The sequence below is a fragment of the Plecotus auritus genome (assembly GCF_963455305.1).
Source record: "Plecotus auritus genome assembly, chromosome: 9".
Lineage (NCBI taxonomy): Eukaryota > Metazoa > Chordata > Mammalia > Chiroptera > Vespertilionidae > Plecotus > Plecotus auritus.
In genome coordinates this window covers 110,808,276-110,824,928 of record NC_137783.1, presented here as the reverse complement: position 1 = coordinate 110,824,928, position 16,653 = coordinate 110,808,276, and the positions used below count along the sequence as shown (strand labels likewise).

Genomic DNA, 16,653 nt, shown 5'->3' with positions numbered 1-16,653 from the left:
CAGCAAGAACCTACAACCAAGATTACTCTACCCAGCAAAGCTATCATTCAGAGTTGAAGGTCAGATAAAGAGCTTCACAGACAAGAAAAAGCTAAAGGAGTTCATCACCACCAAACCAGGATTATATGAAATGCTGAAGGGTATTCTTTAAGAAGAGGAAGAAAAAGAAAAAGGTAAATATAAAAATTATGAACAACAAAATGACAACAAATACATACCTAACAACAAGTGAATCTAAAAATCAAGTGAATAAAAAATCTGATGAACAGAATGGACTGATGAATATAATAGAATCAGGGACATAGAAAGGGAGTGGACTGACAATTCTCAGGGGAAGGGGGTGTGAGGGGTGCAGGAAGAGATTGGACAAAAATCTTACACATATGGATGAAGACCATGGCAGGGGGTAAGGGCATGGGGTGGGGTGGGGAATCAGGTGGAGGGGAGCTATGGGGGGGAAAAAAAAGAGGAAAACCTGTAATAATCTGAATAAAGATTTATTAAAATAAATAAATAAATAAATAAATAAATATCAAGTGAATAAAAAATCTGATGAACAGAATAAACTGGTGAATATAATAGAATCAGGGGCATAGAAAGGGAGTGGACTGACAATTCTTGGGGGGGAAGGGGTGTGGGGGGTGTGGGAAGAGACTGGACAAAAATCGTACACCTATGGATGAGGACAGTGCAGGGGCGCGTAAAGGCAGAGGGTGGGGTGGGAACCGGGTGGAGGGGAGCTATGGGGGGGAAAAAGAGGAACAATTGTAATAATCTGAACAATAAAGATTTATTTTAAAAAAAATTCATTGGTGATAGATCAGGGAGGCGGGAGAGAGCAAGGGGGGCAGAATCTCTGGGATTGGATAAATATAAAATGAGCAAACACATACTTTTATTTTTTATTTTATAAAATATAAAATGATTAGACACATTGGTGGGTGTAGGATAGTTAATAGTCAACAATTAGCACGATAACAATAACAATGAGGGTATTTGTGATCTCTGGTCTGATGCAGTGATTGTGCCCTTGGGAGTCTGGAAAAATAAGGACATTACCATGACATTCCAAAGGTCTATTATCCTCAGTGCAAAAAGATAATAGCCAGGCTCAGTTTAGGTAAAGATTGACCTTTGTCAGGGAAGATACCAGCCTAGGACATGACTACCTGCCACGACCTGCTTTTAGTGAGAAAGTTTTAATTTCAGACCATCCTTTGTAGGTACTTCAGGTCTCTGAGTTTATAAGGCCGCCAAGCAGGCCTCCCCTGAGCTTGTCAGGTTTAGTATGTGGCCCCTGACAACATACTTTTCCCACCAGGAAAATGGCAATGAGCAGGCCTTGTGCCACTGGCCTCTCCCGGGAGATGGAAGATGCCAGGCACCTGGAACTGACCACGTTAAACAGATACATATCTCCCACGTAGTCCCATGCTCTCCCCCAGCCCATCCCACACACAGGTAGGACCCAGTCAAGCACAAGACCAGACACTGAGGAGGCTTGGTCGAGTCTGCAAGCCCCAGGGACAGAGCCAGGCCTCCCCACCAGCCCCACCCTGGCTGGGCTGTGTTGATAGGACATCTGACTCCCCTGGGCAGGGTGGAGCCCGGGCTACTCCACCAGAGAAGGGACCAGCCCAGACCCACAGCCCTGGAGCAGGTAGCACATGGTTCCTTCCTATTTGTCCTCCTCAGCCATGCCCTGCAGAGACACAGACCGATTTGGGAGGGGAGTATGCCCTGGGAACAATGCTGAACACAAGGGCCAGGCCAGGGCCAGGCTGTGCTGTAGGAGCTCCAGTCACCAGCTGGGTGTCCTCAGGAATCGGGAACCCAGCTGCCCGGCAGCAGGGCCAGGTCTAGGATCCAAATATTCTGTCTTCTGCAGCTGACACCCATCAGCCAGATTGCTGTGTTTATATCCCAGGAGCCCAATGCCTCTCCTCTCTGAGCTTTGGTTTCCCCAGCTGCAAGCTGGTGTGGAGAAGCAGAGGAGAGAACTCCGGAAGCTCTAAGGGCTCCCTCCCTATTGGAGATGGGAGGGCCTGCATGGCCTGGCAGTGGGAGCAAGTCATCCTTCCAGACTCCTCCAAGTCCCCATCTACCAAAGCCAGGCCCTTCCTTCCCCAGGAGAGGGGGCAGAGTGGAGAAACAGGCTTGGGAATGGGGTCCAGAGCAGGAGCCCCCATGGGCACACTAAAGGGCTATAGGCCATCCTCTTGTCTGTTCTGGACCCTGGATTCCCTCCATGACCTGAGGACTGGAGTAGGGCATCTCTGAGAAGCCACGCCTCCTCCCAATCTGTCTTTCTAGCATTCTGGCTGTCAGGGCTGTGGAGGGGTGTGTAGAAGAGGGATGAAAGGTTGCTATGAACCTGGCATTCAAGGCCCCTGATTGGGCCCTATCCCCAGCCCAGACTGGAGCCTCTCTGTCCCAGGGGAGGGCCCCACTTCAGACCCTACTGTCTCTGACCTGGATTATAACCACATCTAATCTGTCCTCCATGCAGCAGCACATGGGATCCCTAAATCTCAAAATTTGATCACACCTCTGCCCTGCTTTACAAACCATCAAGGGCTCCTTGGCTGGCACCCACAATGCAGATGCCAAATGTGTAGCCTGGCATGTGAGGCCCGTCAGGACCTGGATCTGATGACCTATAAATACAAACACTTGCCGATACCCCATGCCCTCCCATCTCCAGCAGCTCTCCCTGCCAGGAACACTCTCCACTTCCTTGTCTACACTCCACCAAAGAATCACCTCCTCCAGGGAGCCTTCTTGATATCCCAGGCAGGGACAGAGGCCTCCTCTGTCTTCCCAAAGACCCCTGAGTAGCCTCAGCAGGGGGTCCTCTGTTCTTAATTCACTCTCCACATGCAACAGCACACTCTTCTTCACAGGAGCCACCCGTGTCACTGCTGACCTCTCACATTGCACTCTGAGCCGGGCAGTTGTCTCAGCCACCCTCTGATGCCTGCTCCTTCCACACCACATGGACTTGGCTACAAACGGGGCCCCAGTCCCACATGGCTGATGTTTGAGGGTGAGGATTTTGGGTTTGGTGGAAGGTAGTCCAGCTGATTGGAAGACTACCGAGTGACTGGTAGCCTTGGTAACACTCTACGCTTTTGGCAGCCTCAGTTTCCTCTTCCAAAAATGGTGAGAGACTATGCTGCCCTTCTTACCACCCCACACCCACAGGACCCAAACAGGGAATGAGACAGGACAGAGGCAAAGGGCTTTGTCCTCAGATTGGGAAATGGTCAAGGCCCCCTGGCCTCATGCCTGGTTTATGGGCTTCACCACTAGGATCCCTAGCTGGACATCAGCACTAGGATTGCCCAGTGGGAATGAAGATGGACTGATGAATAGTCTTGGGGCAGTCTCTGTAGGGTGTCCTGAGGCTTGGTGGCCCAGAGGCAGGCCAGACTAGGGAAAAAGCATTGCCAAGGCGCAGATCTCAGGGGCTGGTGTGACAAAGCACATCTCCCATGGAGCTTTATCAAGGTGGAATGCAGTTGCCTGGGAGGTAAGGAGTGATCTCCCTATCATGGGAAGTATGCAAGCAGAAGCCAGACAAGTCCTGTCAAAGAGGATTCAGGGGGCCTCCTTCTCTCAGGGGTTGGGGAGAACTCTGGGTCAGATGCTCTTAAGGCCTCTCTGGCCCTGAAGGTCCAGAGCTAGTCCTGTCATTGACATCTGGACTTTGAGGTCCAGTTTTGTCTCTTATTTCTGCCAGGTAGGCTTGGGTGCTAGGGATGGTGAGCAGGGCCAAGGCAGGGGGCTGTCTTTCATGGGAGGGGAGGGGTTCTCAGGCTTCCTCCACACCCAAACCTTACCTGTAAGAGCCATGACAAAGCTGCCTACCTTTGGGGCCTCAGTGTGTGAAACACTCAAGCAGTGTGGGTGGTCTTCCTTCTGGAGGGTCATGGGCTGGGGTACCCAGGAAGGCTCAGGGGTGCTACTCCATTACTTTATTTCCTCCTTAACACGTCCTCTCTGTCATCATCCAAGACAAAGATTTTTTACAATCTTATTGATCCAGGCAGCACCAAGGACAGAGCCACAGGGCTCATCTTGACAGGCTGGGTTCCCTCCTTCAACATTTCCCGTGCTTCTTGGGAGCTGGCACCCATGCTGGTCTCTGGAGCCCCAGAGACAAAGCAGCCCTTGTACCCAATTCTTAACAAAGTTACGGAATGGAGAGAGTGTGGCTGACATTGATCCTTGGACTGGTCTTTTCTTCCCTATCTCCTGGCCACCATTTCTTTGTCCTTTCTGAGGCCACTGTGTTCCTGAGAGGCAGGTGGCATGGTGGATTTACTGGACACTTTGGGCAAGTTCCTAATTTCTCTGGCCTCTGTTTTCCCACAGGGAATTGTCACCTCTCTTCCTGGGCACAGACTTATCATTATTCAAACCTGCATCCTAGCCCTGGCCCACCACTGACTCACTGTGCCACCTTGGGCAAGTCACCAGCCTTCTCTAAGCCTGTTTCCTCATCTCTAAAATTGGGACAGTACAACTCACCACACTGGGTTGTTGTAAGAGCAAATGAGAGCCTGCAATAAAAGCACATAGCTCAATGGCTGGCACCTGCTGAGTAGCCAAGACACTGTAGCAGTGAAGTAGCTCAGAAAGTAGGGTTCAGAGAGGTGAAGTGGCCTCCCCAGGGTCACACAACAAGTAGAAGGTGAAATAGGACTGGCACCCAGGTTCCCAGCTTTCCAGTTTCCTGCCCAGGACCTATGGAGATGACACAGTGGTTACTCTGGGAGCTGTTGGGGGAATTAGGCTTGACCTCACAGTCCCTCCGTCCCCACCTGCCCCTCTGCTGGTGGCCTCCAGGTACATGGTCAGTTCTAGCCTCCCCTACAGGAGTGTTAGGGTTCAGGGTCCAAAGCTGTGAACAGATGCTGTGGGGAGAGGATAGGGAAGCATGGGGGTGCAGGTCTATAGGCAGGACTCCTGATTGCAAATGACAGAACCCCAGGTCAAATGGACTGAGACACCACCCACAGGTCTGTGGAAGGTGAAGCTTCAGGCACAGCTGGACAGGGCGCCCAGGAACCTGTGTATTTCCCGCTCTCAACTCTTCCAGCCCTTGGCTTTACCTCAGACAATATCTGCAATGCGTAGGACAGTGCCCGGCACAGAGTTCACCTGGTGCCGGCAGCTCCAGGCTCACTTCCTACCAGCTTTGCAAACCCAGTGGAAAATCTGTCTCCTTCCCAATGTTCCAGCAAAAGCTTCAGAATTGACTGAGTCACCCAGTGAAGGTCTCCCATCCACCCATGAGCCAGTTGTGGGACCTAAGGAGCCCACTCTTCTCTCATTGGCAGGCCTGGGTCACAGGCCCACCACTCCCAGATCCTCAAGACTCCAGGCAAGGAAGGAGGGGGTCCCACAAAGGAATAACAGGGGATGGGGCCCTAATCATCAGAGGGGGTCTGGGAATTGGGTGGGAAGAAACTGCTGAGGAGCAGAACAATGACTGCCTGAAGGGCAGGCCAGGCGGCTGGACCTGGGCCATCTCTTCCCAGCCAACCCGGAGCCTGGTTATCTGAGAGGATGGGTGGGTCCTGAAGACACCAACGGAAGCTGTCAGCCAACTGCGCTGCTTGCAGTTAAACAGCTGGTTCTTACTTGAAGAGAGACCCAAGTGATACACCTCCACAGGGAAAAAACTGAACATCCTGGGGGTTCCAGGCAAAGAACAAAGACCCTCGCACACCAGCTCCAGGGAAAAGGGGTTTATGGGAGGGTCTTGGGATCTCCCAGAGCCCTGGGTGGGAGGAGCTACCGCCCCAAGGGCATGACTTGTTACACCAGGCACCACGGACTCTCACTGCTGCCTTCTGGGCCCTGTTTCTCTCTCTCTCTCTCTCTCTCTCTCTCTCTCTCTCTCTCTCTCTCTCTCTCTCTCTCTCTCTCTCTCTCTTCCTCGGCCTCAAGGCCACTTGTGACTTCTCAGCCCTGGGCTCACCAGGGCCATCATGGTGTCTGGCCTCCTCATCTCATTTCCAAGAGAGAACCTGTTGCTACCTTTGCCAACCTCAGCTTCCTCATCTGTAGCACGGAGATGGTCATTGTGAAGAGGAAATGAGATATGGCATGTAAAGCATTTTGCACAGAGCTTGGTGCACAGTCAATGTCCAGATTGTGGAGGGGTTGACGTGAGCTCAATGATGGACAGCTGGGGCCTGGCACATAGAAGAGGCTTGGGAGAGGCAAGTTTCCTCTTTGCTCAGCCCGTAGAGGCTGGAGAGGAACCAAAGGAAGCAGCTTCAGGCCCCAAATTCCCCAAAGCTACAGCTTCCCCTTCCTAGCACTCAAAATGGTTGTTTCAGTTCCCGATTTAATTCCTGTTGAGACAGAGGTGAGGAGGGGAAGTGGGAAAGAGAAGAGAAATCAGCTTTCCTGCCCTCCCTGTGCCCTCCTCCTGCCAGGTTTGCCTGCTTTTGTGGTAAGCCTGGTACCACAGCTGAGGCCAAAACTCCTCCAAAAGGGCGGTGTCTCGGCCCCTGCCCACTGTCTTCTGGGTGCCAGAGAGACACTGGCATTGGGAACCTGGCCTCGGGCTGGCCTGAGGTGGACTTCAGGGGGCTGGATGCTGCCTGGGTCAGGGATGGGTTGGTGACTGGAGCACAGAGGACACGCTGACCCTGTCAGATAGGCGCCGTGACTGGCCCTGTCAGCCAGAGATGCAGGCTCATTGAGGGTAGGGAGCCCGTGCCAGGTCACACAGCAAGTTGGTGATGGATCCCGGCCTGTCTGACTCCTCAGGGGAAGGAAGCTGAGTCTTGACCCCCGCCATCCTGTGCCTTTGCTGCTAAATTCACAGGCCAGGGGCTGGGCAAGGGGGATTCCAGGCTAGTTTCCCAGCAGGCAGGGCAGCCAAGGTTGGGAGGCCTCTTCCCACATCCAGCCTGGTCGGGGCTGGTTCCTGGCTGGCTGGCAGGCGTGACTCAGGCTTCCAGCTCCTGCCTCTGGCCAGCAGGCCTCCTCATCCCTTCCAGATATGAGGTCCTTGGGGCGGGGGCAGAGGAAGAGGGGAGGCTGCTAAGTCATCTGCAGGGTGTCCTGAGACCATAAGATCCAAGCAGCCCAAGGAGCTTCAGCCCTTGTCAGTGCTTCCTTACGTCTAAACTGAATTGCTTCTGCAGGCATAAACTGACCCGTGGTTGTTGCCTGAATTGTAAAAAGGTTGTCCCTTCTGTGGGGTGAGAGACTGCATTCAGCGTTTCTGCTAAGAGTACCTGGAGGGGAAGGGGTGGTGGATACTCCCAGGGCCTTTAGCTCAGATGGACAGGGCTCAGCACTGGCCCTGTCATCCTGCCAATGTCCCAGTGGCTCTTGTGAGCCACATTGAACAGGTGAGGATCTAGAATAGGGCTTGAGCTTATCTGGGAATGATAAGGAGGAGGAAGGCTGGGGAGTGAGTCAAAAGGGAGGAGGCTGGGAACTGGTCCTGAGGTTGTTCAGTGCCAGCCCTAGAGGGAGGCCCCTGCTGTGTGCAGACCTGCCACACAGCCCGTCTGAAGGTGAGGCTGACTGTCCAGAGCAGCTGTCGCCAACCTTTCCGACCTCACGGACCACCGGTTGGCGACCGCTGGTCCAGAGCAGTCTGCTGGCGCCATCTCATGGCCATAGGCCCTCAGCACGGGGAAGACACTCCCCTGGGAATCCCCTGAACTTGGGGGGAACATTGGAAAGGGGGCCATAGAGTCAGAAAGACCCTGTTGAAATGCCACCTGGCTGGGGGACACCTTGGGAAATTCACTGGCCCGTCCGCAGTCTTAGTTTCTTTATCTGTAAAATGGACCCCTCTGTCTCTACTCCCAGGGTCCGCAGTTAGGAAATGGTACTTGGTGCTGAGGGCCCAGAAAGTAGTGGAGACTGTGGTGGGCTGAGGGGACCCAACATGGGGACATTTGGGTTGGGCCTGGAATGGATTCATTCATTGAACAAGTGTTTATTGAGTACCTACTGTGTGCCAGGGCACCTCATATACATGGTTTCATTCAATTCATTCTTACACCAGCCTATGTGCAAGGTACCAATGATCATTCTCCTCTCACAGATGAGAAAACGACAGGAAGGAGAAGCAAGGATTGTTCGGCGAGGGATGGGGAAAGCGTCCCAGGCAGAGGAGAGAACTTGCACATAGGCTGAGAGGCTGGGAAGCCAGGTGGGGAAGGCTGAGGCTGGGCAGTGGCACTGGGGCTCTGCTTGGGATTTGTATGATGGGCCATCCCCCTCAGGCCTCCCCTCTGGTCCCTCTTTGCTCACTCATCCCATGCTCTGGCTACAATATTTATCCTTCATTTCCCACACCAGGTAGGCCCAATCCCCACCTCAGTACTGGGATGTCCCTTCACTTTTCCAAGTCCAAGTCCCTGTGGCCCTTTAGGGCCCAGCCACAAACATGTCTTCTCCAGAAGCTCTTCTAGGTCCCTCCCACCCAGGTGTACCTATGAGCCCTAACACCTGAGCTCTCCCCCGAGGTGGCAGGAAATGAGTCCCAAGCCCTGCCCTGAGGCTGACACCCCCAGGAAGCCCTTGGAGCTGCTGTCATTCTTGGGACACACCCTGGTGGGGTGTGACCACAGGAGTTCAGCAGAGGACTGGCTGCTGGACTGAAGGCCAGACCTTGTCCTTCGGATCCCAGCACAGCTCAACTCAGGCCAGGAGATCCATGCTTCTCACCTGCGCAAGCAACCTCCTAGCAGACCTGAATATGCAGGAGGTGTTCAATTCATGCACAACTGACAAAGTGTTTACCAGCAATTCAAACCTGAATGTTCTCAGTTTGGTCTAAACCAGCCTTGGGCAAACTACAGCCCGCGGGCCGGATCCGGCCCGTTCAGCTGTTCTATCCGGCCCACGGAGCCGAAAGAGCGGAGGGTTCTCTTGTTCTCCCCTCCGCTCCTTTACTTTGAATTTATATTAGTTCACACAAACACTCCATCCATGCTTTTGTTCTGGCCCTCCGGTCCAGTTTAAGAACCCATTGTGGCCCTCGAGTCAAAAAGTTTGCCCACCCCTGGTAAACTTTTGGCCCTGGCTTGGTTCCTCACTCTGCTGGCCTGTAAAATTGGTGTGGAGGTGAGGTCAGTGCTTATACTGTACAGAATAAAAGGGTCCTCTCTCCCTCTGGCAGCTCATCCTCACCGCCTGCCAGTGGCCATTATGACCACATTCTACCAAGAAGGTCAGAGAGGGAAAGGGGCTTGTCCAGAATCACACAGTGAATAGGGGCCAAGATAGAACAAGAATCTGGGCCCACAGCTTTGAGTCCTGGTTTGACAGCAAGGAGGAGTCGCGGGAGGACTAGCACAGGCAGGAGAACTTCCCTCAGGTGAGTTCTCAGAGGCATCACCTCTAACCCCACAGCCCATACCTATCACTCTCAGTGAGCCCTGAGCTAGCTAAAGGGGAAATGTGGGAATATCTGATGGCAGATAGTAGGTGTGCAATAAATGCTTTTGGAGAAAAGGAAGAGATCTAAAAAGGGAAGGAGAGGGTGCATAAGTGGATAGCCACATAGAGGATTGGGCACATCAGCGAATGAGCTATTAAATAAATGGAGAACAAGGTGGGGGTGGTGGATGGAGGAGTGGGTGACTGGGAAGATGGCTCTGGGTGTTACAGCTGAAGGAGGAGTCAGAAGCTCTTTAGTCACTAACCTGTCCGTTTGACAGATGAGAAGACTGAGAAGAGGCTGAGGAGAAAAGAAGCTGCTGAGTCTATAGGGCTCACCTTTGACTAGCAGCCTCTGGTCTCCCTCCTCCCCCCTCTGTCTCTACTCCTCATCACCCTCTTTCCTCTGCTGGGGTGGGGGAGGGTTCCGGGAAGGAGACCTTTCCTCGACCTCCTTGCTCCTCTTAGGCCCAGTTTCCGCCAGACCTTGGTGTTAGGGGTGTTAGGGAGGGGGTGGCCACCACAGGGGCTATTTCAGTCAGAGACAGCCCTGCCAGGAAGCAGAGGAAGCTGCCCGCCCATCAGAGGTGTCACAGCCTGGGCTGAGGGTGTGGAGCCTCATGTCTGGCTTCCCCTTGCTCCAACACACTCAGGGCCACCACGGCGCTTCAGGGACAGGAGGCTGCATGTGAGTGTTGGTGCATCTCGGGGCCATGGGCCAGTGGGGAGTGGGGCTGGGGTTGGACACAGTGACTTTGGGCAGGCAGGCTGGGCTTAGCACTGACCTAAAGGAGGTCCACAGAGTTGGGGGGGCCCAGAGGAAGGGACTCCACCCAGCTGGGGGATCAGAAAAGAAGAAGCATCCTGGCCAGTAAGCTCAGTTGGTTGAGCATCTTCCCGTGCACCCAGAGGTCACCAGTTCGATTCCAGCCGTGGGTTCAGTTTCTGGGAGGCAACTGATCAATGTTCTCTCACATCAATGTTTCTCTCTTCTTCTTCTCCTCCTCCTCCTCCTCCTCCTCCTCCTCCTCCTCCTCCTCCTCTCTCTAAAATCAATAAAAACGTATTTTTTAAAAGAGGAAAGGAAGAAGCAAGATTGGATCTGGAGCTTGATGGACACAGGGTTTTGAGGAACAGAGATGGGTCGAATGGCACTTTGTGTGAAGGGAACAGTAAAGATGGGACGGCTGGGGAGGAAGTCTGGCTTGCTGGCCGTCTCGGTGTCTTGGGAACAGTATGGTGGAGGGGCAGCGTTGAGGGGCCTGGGGTACTTCAGATGAGGCTAGAAGGCTCAGCAGAAGCTTGACTGTCAGGACAGAGGTTGAGCTTTTCCCCAAAGGACAGAGGGATGCAAGGAAGGAGGTAATCAGAACCATCTAGAAACTCCACCACAGGCAGAGTAGCTGGAGCCCAAGAAGTGGGTGGGGTCTGAGCTGGTCTGGGCCTCAGGGTCTAAGAATGGGTGACAGATATGATGGCTGTAGGGAACCAATGTCGCTGCTGCCTGGAGGCAGGGGCCAAGCCTTCTCTCTCTCTCTCTCTCTCTCTCTCTCTCTCTCTCTCTCTCTCTCTCTCTCTCTCTCTCTCATCTCTCAGAACCAGCTCCTGCCAGGACTGGGAGAGTAGCTCACCCCTCCTACGTCCTGGAAAGGCAGAATGAATGAGGGAGCCAGGTGACAGCCAGGCCTGGAGCAGACCTGAAGGTTTGCCCTGGATCCTCTCATGCAGCCCTGTGTCCTGCACTGAAGTCAGAGGGCTCTCTGGGGTGTGTCTGAGGGTGACAGGCCTCTCAAAGAAGGGTTCAGGGGCACAGCATGGTTCCTTCCACCAGCTTCCTCCTCCTCCCCAGGACCCTCTGCCCCAGCAGGCTGCTCTCCTCTCAGGCCCTGCCTGCTCCACCTTCCTCCCCACCTGGGAACACCCCAAGCATCCTCACACCCCTCTCCACCCAGGGACTCGTCCATCTTTCATCCTCCTCTGAAAAATCTCTTCCATCCTATGGATCACACTGGTTTTCCCCCTCAGACTAGTCCATATAATGGGTAGGGCAAAAGTAGGTTTACAGTTGTTTTTCTAGATAATAAGACAATAACTAATAAATAAAAATATAAAAATAAACAGTTTATTCTTGCAAACCTACTTTTGCCCCACCCTGTATAAGTATAGGTAAATATGCATATGTATTTCTGTCTGTATCTATCTACCTTCATCTGCATCCATATACTGTGTCCTCATGCATCCAGCAGGCAGTAAATACTCATTAAATGCCTAGCATGCAGAAACCAGAAAGTGAATGCATGAATTAAAGAATGGCCTGAACAAATGAATGAAGCGGTGAATGGATAAACTTTATCTCGCCTGTACTAATCTTGCCTTCCTGGCTACAGTGGGGGTATTGCCAAGCCTCCTCCTTGGCCTCCCCATTGTGCCTAACTGGTGAGCTGGGCACCCAGCACTCCTAACTCATGAGATAAAATCCATAAGAATCTTAGGTAACTAAAGGTGATATGGCGTGTGATATAACAGACTGGATAATCCAAACGTCATCATTTTGCAGTTGCCCAGAATCTGGGTAAAATATTTGCATCAAAATCAAATTCCAAGTTGGAAGAAATTAGTGTGGGGAGTTATATTTTGCTCTATTATAACTTTTAAAAATCTCATAACTTTACTTAGCAGCTATATCCACATTAGGGACAGCTATCAATTGCCCTGTGCCAAGCACTGATCTTCACAACAGCCCCGTGAGGCAGGTACTATATTACCCCATTTCATAGATGTGGAAACGGAGGCATGGAGGTTGAGTAATGAGCCTCAGGCCACACAGCTCACACGTGGCAGAGCTGGGATTTGAACCTGGGCATCTGGACCAGAGTCCATATACTCAGCCTCAACCCTCTATCACCCTCTGAGTGCCTTGGTAGGATTTTATATTTTTTCTGGGCCTCAGCTCCTCCCATCTGTAACATAGAGGAGGGAGGATTTGACTTACTATCTCAATGGCTTTGCATTACAGGTCCACTGGAGTTAAGTAGCGAATTCTCTATGGACACCAGTAAATGTGAAAATGCCAATTGAGAAGTGAGCAACAAGAAGTTGCTTATCCACCAGGGGCAAATCCTTAAGGCATTTGTGCTACTGGCTCCCCCAAACCTCAGCCTGAAGGGATGAGTGGAGGGATCAGGTGTAGGATAGGACAGCAAAGCAAGGCGATTATTAAGCACCTGCTGCATGTCAGGCCTAGCATACATTTTTTTCTAATGAGGACATAGGCCCAGAAAAGGTAAGTGACATGCCCTGGGTTGAACAGCCTGAAAGAAGGGAAGTCAGGATTTGAACCAAGCCTGCCTGATTCTCTGAAGCTGGGCTTGGAACTTCTACATTCCATGTCCATGGGCTACACCAAGATGCCTCCTGAGTCAGGTGGTTGGGCTCTGGCTCCAACTCCCACTTGGGCTCTGCCTCCAATTCGCTAAGATTAAGCAGCCACTTCCCCCCACTGCGTCTGGATTCCCCTCCCTGTTAAGTAAGCCAGTGATGTGGCTGCTCCCTCTGCCGTCTGCCTCCAGGAAAGCTGTTTTTACTCTAGCCATCAGAGGGCGCTGTGGCTCCAGTGGCCCTGCCAGACCAGCCTTGGTAGCCTTAAATCAAGTGGAAGGAGGCCTAGGGAACTCCTGAATCACCTCCTTCCCTCATTTTACAGATAAGAAAACTGCAGCCAAAAGAAGGACCATGGCTTTGGAAGGTGGAGTTCAGGCCGAGGAGGTAGATGCTGTCCTTGGTCGGCTCACGGTGTGTGAATATTTTCTTCATGTTGATTCATTAAGAGTTACCACGGCCCTCTGTGCCTTGGACCCAGGGCTGGACTCAGACAGAGAGGCACCAGACCTGGCACTTCTCCTCAGGAGATTCCCAGTCTGTGAAGGAGAGTCAAGCAGGCAGGCCCACCAGGACCACAATCTCCAAACTCCAGGGTGCCCAGGGAAGCATGATTAGTGCCTCTAACCTCATAACATCCCGAGAAGTAGGTGCACCATTCCCCCATTTTTCAGATAGGAAAGCTGACACTCAGAGAAGGTGTATCAATAGCTCCAGGTCACATAGCCAGTAAGTAAGTTGGGATTCAAATCAAAGTCCATCCATCTCCATTTATAGAAGAGAGACATTTGACTCAGATTTTGAAGGATGACAATAAGTTCAGCCCTAGCTGGTTTGGCTTAGTGGATAGAACATCGGCCTTTGGACTGAAGGGTCCTGGGTTCGATTCTGGTCAAGTGCACATGCCTGGGTTGTGGGCCCAATCCCCCCAGTAAGGGGTGTGCAGGAGGCAGCCGATCAGTGATTCTCTCTCATCATTGATGTTTCTCTCTCTCTCTCTCTCTCTCTCTCTCTCTCTCTCTCTCTCTCTCTCCCCCCCCCCCCATCCCTTCCTCTCTGAAATCAATTAAAAAAAAAAAACATATATTGATATATTGCCCTAACTGGTTTGGCTCAGTGGATAGAGCGTCAGCCTGTGGACTGAAAGGTCCCAGGTTCGATTCCGGTCAAGGGCATGTACCTTGGTTGCAGGCACATCCCCAGTAGGAGGTGTGCAGGAGGCAGCTGATGGATGTCTCTAACTCTCTATCCCTCTCCCTTCCTCTCTGTAAAAAATCAATAAAATATATATTTTTTTTAAAAAACATATATTAAAAAAAATAATAATAAAAGTTCACCAGAAAGTCTGGTGAGAAATAGATATTATAAATAGAAATTACCCCTGGCTGGGTAGCTCATTTGGTTAGCGCATCATCCTGATACACCAAGGTTGTGGGTTCAATCCCCCGTCAGAGCACATACAAGAATCAACCAATGAATGCATAAATAAGTGAACAACAAATCTGTTTCTCTCTCTTGTATTCCAGGTTTTGTGAGGGCTGTGTGGGGTCTCTGTGGGGTGGTATCAGAGATGGTTCGGGTGGGGAGAGGGACAAACAAGGACCTACTGGGTGGTCAGTGAATGTGGTCACTGACAGATTGTGTGTTGCTTCCCCAGCCTTTCCAGATGTAGGAAGCCGGCCAGGCAGCCATGGAGTGGCACAATGACACAAGCCAGGCTCTGGGCTCACCACCGACCACCTGTGTCTACCGAGAGAACTTTAAGCGACTACTGCTGCCACCTGTGTACTCCGTGGTGCTGGCGGCTGGCCTGCCGCTGAATATCTGTGTCATTGTCCAGATCTGCTCGTCCCGCCGGGCCTTGACTCGCACGGCCGTGTACACCCTGAACCTGGCCCTGGCTGACCTGCTGTACGCCTGCTCCCTGCCCCTGCTCATCTACAACTATGCCCGGGGTGACCACTGGCCCTTCGGCGACTTCACCTGCCGCCTGGTGCGCTTCCTCTTCTATGCCAACCTACACGGCAGCATCCTCTTTCTCACCTGCATCAGCTTCCAGCGCTACCTGGGCATCTGCTACCCTCTGGCCCCCTGGCACAAGCGTGGGGGCCGCCGGGCTGCCTGGATAGTGTGTGGAGCCGTGTGGCTGGCTGTGACAACCCAGTGCCTGCCCACAGCCTTCTTTGCCTCCACAGGCATCCAGCGTAACCGCACTGTCTGTTACGACCTGAGCTCGCCTGCCCTGGCCACCCGATACTTGCCCTATGGCATGGCCCTCACAGTCATTGGCTTCCTGCTGCCCTTTGCTGCCCTGCTGGCCTGCTACTGCCGTCTGGCCCGCCGTCTGTGCCGCCAGGATGGCCCAGCAGGGCCTGTGGCCCAGGAGCGGCGTGGCAAGGCAGCCCGCATGGCTGTGGTGGTGGCAGCCGTCTTTGCCATCAGCTTCCTGCCTTTCCACATCACCAAGACAGCCTACCTGGCGGTGCGCTCTACGCCGGGTGTCTCCTGCCCCGTGCTGGAGGCCTTTGCAGCTGCCTACAAAGGCACTCGGCCCTTCGCCAGTGCCAACAGTGTGCTGGATCCCATCCTCTTCTACTTCACCCAAAAGAAGTTCCGCAGGCGGCCACATGAACTGCTCCAGAAACTCACGGCCAAGTGGCAGCGGCAGGGTCGCTGAGCCCACTGGACAGGACAGACCCCAATATCTCACCAACAGCTATTTATTGAGCCCTTTTTCTGACCCAGGCCTGTGGGCACAGACACAGAGCAGCCTGAGCCTGGCTCTGCAGAAGGTCCCGTGAGCCACGGAGAGGTGGAGAAGCCATGTTAAGCTGCTCACAAAAAATATATGTGACATGTACTGTAATTGAGGAGTATGCATGCTTTGGAGTCACTTATAAAGGAGTGAGGGAAGATGGGAGTGGGGGGAGTGAGAGCTTCTGGGAAGAGGCATTTGAGCTGGGTTTTGTGGGATGAATAGGAGCTGGGTATGATGTTCCATTCATTTAGCAAACCTTTACTGACATGGTGTGTTCAGGCCTGGGTTGGTTGTGGGCCCCAAAAGAACCAGACCTATTCAGGCTCCCAACTACTGGAAGTTTTGACACAGTGATGTAAAGGCTGCGACTGAGGGAAGCATGGCTGTGGGGAAGGAGTGCTCAGAGGATGCCCATGACCCAGATCAGGAAGTCAGGAGAAATCTTTTGCGGGGGAGGGGAGAGCATCTGAACCAGATGTTAAAGGCTGTTGGGAGCTCTGCCAACAGAAGGGGGGAGCATGTTAGTACAGCCTGGGCCAGCCCTATGCTAGGCTCTGCCCTGGGGCAGACAGGCAGAGAGCTGGGGTGGGTGGCATGTGGCCTCCTGTGTGTGAAAGCTGAAAAAATAAGAGCTGTCTCATGGCCACTCTCCAGACAACCAATGGCAGGAGTGGGGCTCAGCAGAAGGAGAAATCAGGGAGTGCTTCTTAGAAGAGGTGGAGCTTGAGGTGGGAGGAATCCAACAGGCAGAGAGGAGGCTCCTTTTCCTGGTGAAGGTACTGTGCATACAAAACCCAGAGGCAGAGATGCTCTGTGCTTGGAGGTAAAGCAAGTGAGTTTCAACTCAGCCCAGGGGTTGGGTGTGTGAGGAGTGGGGAGTTAAGAAGCTGGGTGATGGCCTGGCCGGCGTGGCTCAGTGGTTGAGCATTGACCTATGAACCAGGAGGTCATGGTTCGATTCCCGGTCAGGGCACATGCCCGGGTTGCGGGCTCAATCCCCAGTGTGTGGGGCATGCAGGAGGCAGCCGATCCATGATTCTCTCTCATCATGGATGTTTCTCTCTCTCTCCTTCTCCCTTCCTCTCTGAAAT

General features: G+C 52.8%; 1 protein-coding gene across 2 annotated transcripts in view; it reads left to right on the top strand.

Annotated features, from left to right (window-relative positions):
• P2RY6 (pyrimidinergic receptor P2Y6) overlaps positions 1-15,668 on the top strand; it is a 30,870-nt gene extending 15,202 nt beyond the window's left edge. Inside the window, exons 2-3 of one of the 2 annotated variants that reach the window (XM_080640829.1) lie at positions 13,130-13,218; positions 14,462-15,668. In XM_080640829.1, coding sequence (XP_080496955.1) covers positions 14,495-15,481 — 987 coding nt within the window. In that variant the 5' untranslated portion in view covers positions 13,130-13,218; positions 14,462-14,494 and the 3' untranslated portion in view covers positions 15,482-15,668. The remainder of the gene's footprint in view (positions 1-13,129; positions 13,219-14,461) is intronic. The other variant, XM_080640830.1, reaches the window with a different exon arrangement.
• Positions 15,669-16,653: the final 985 nt, after the last annotated feature.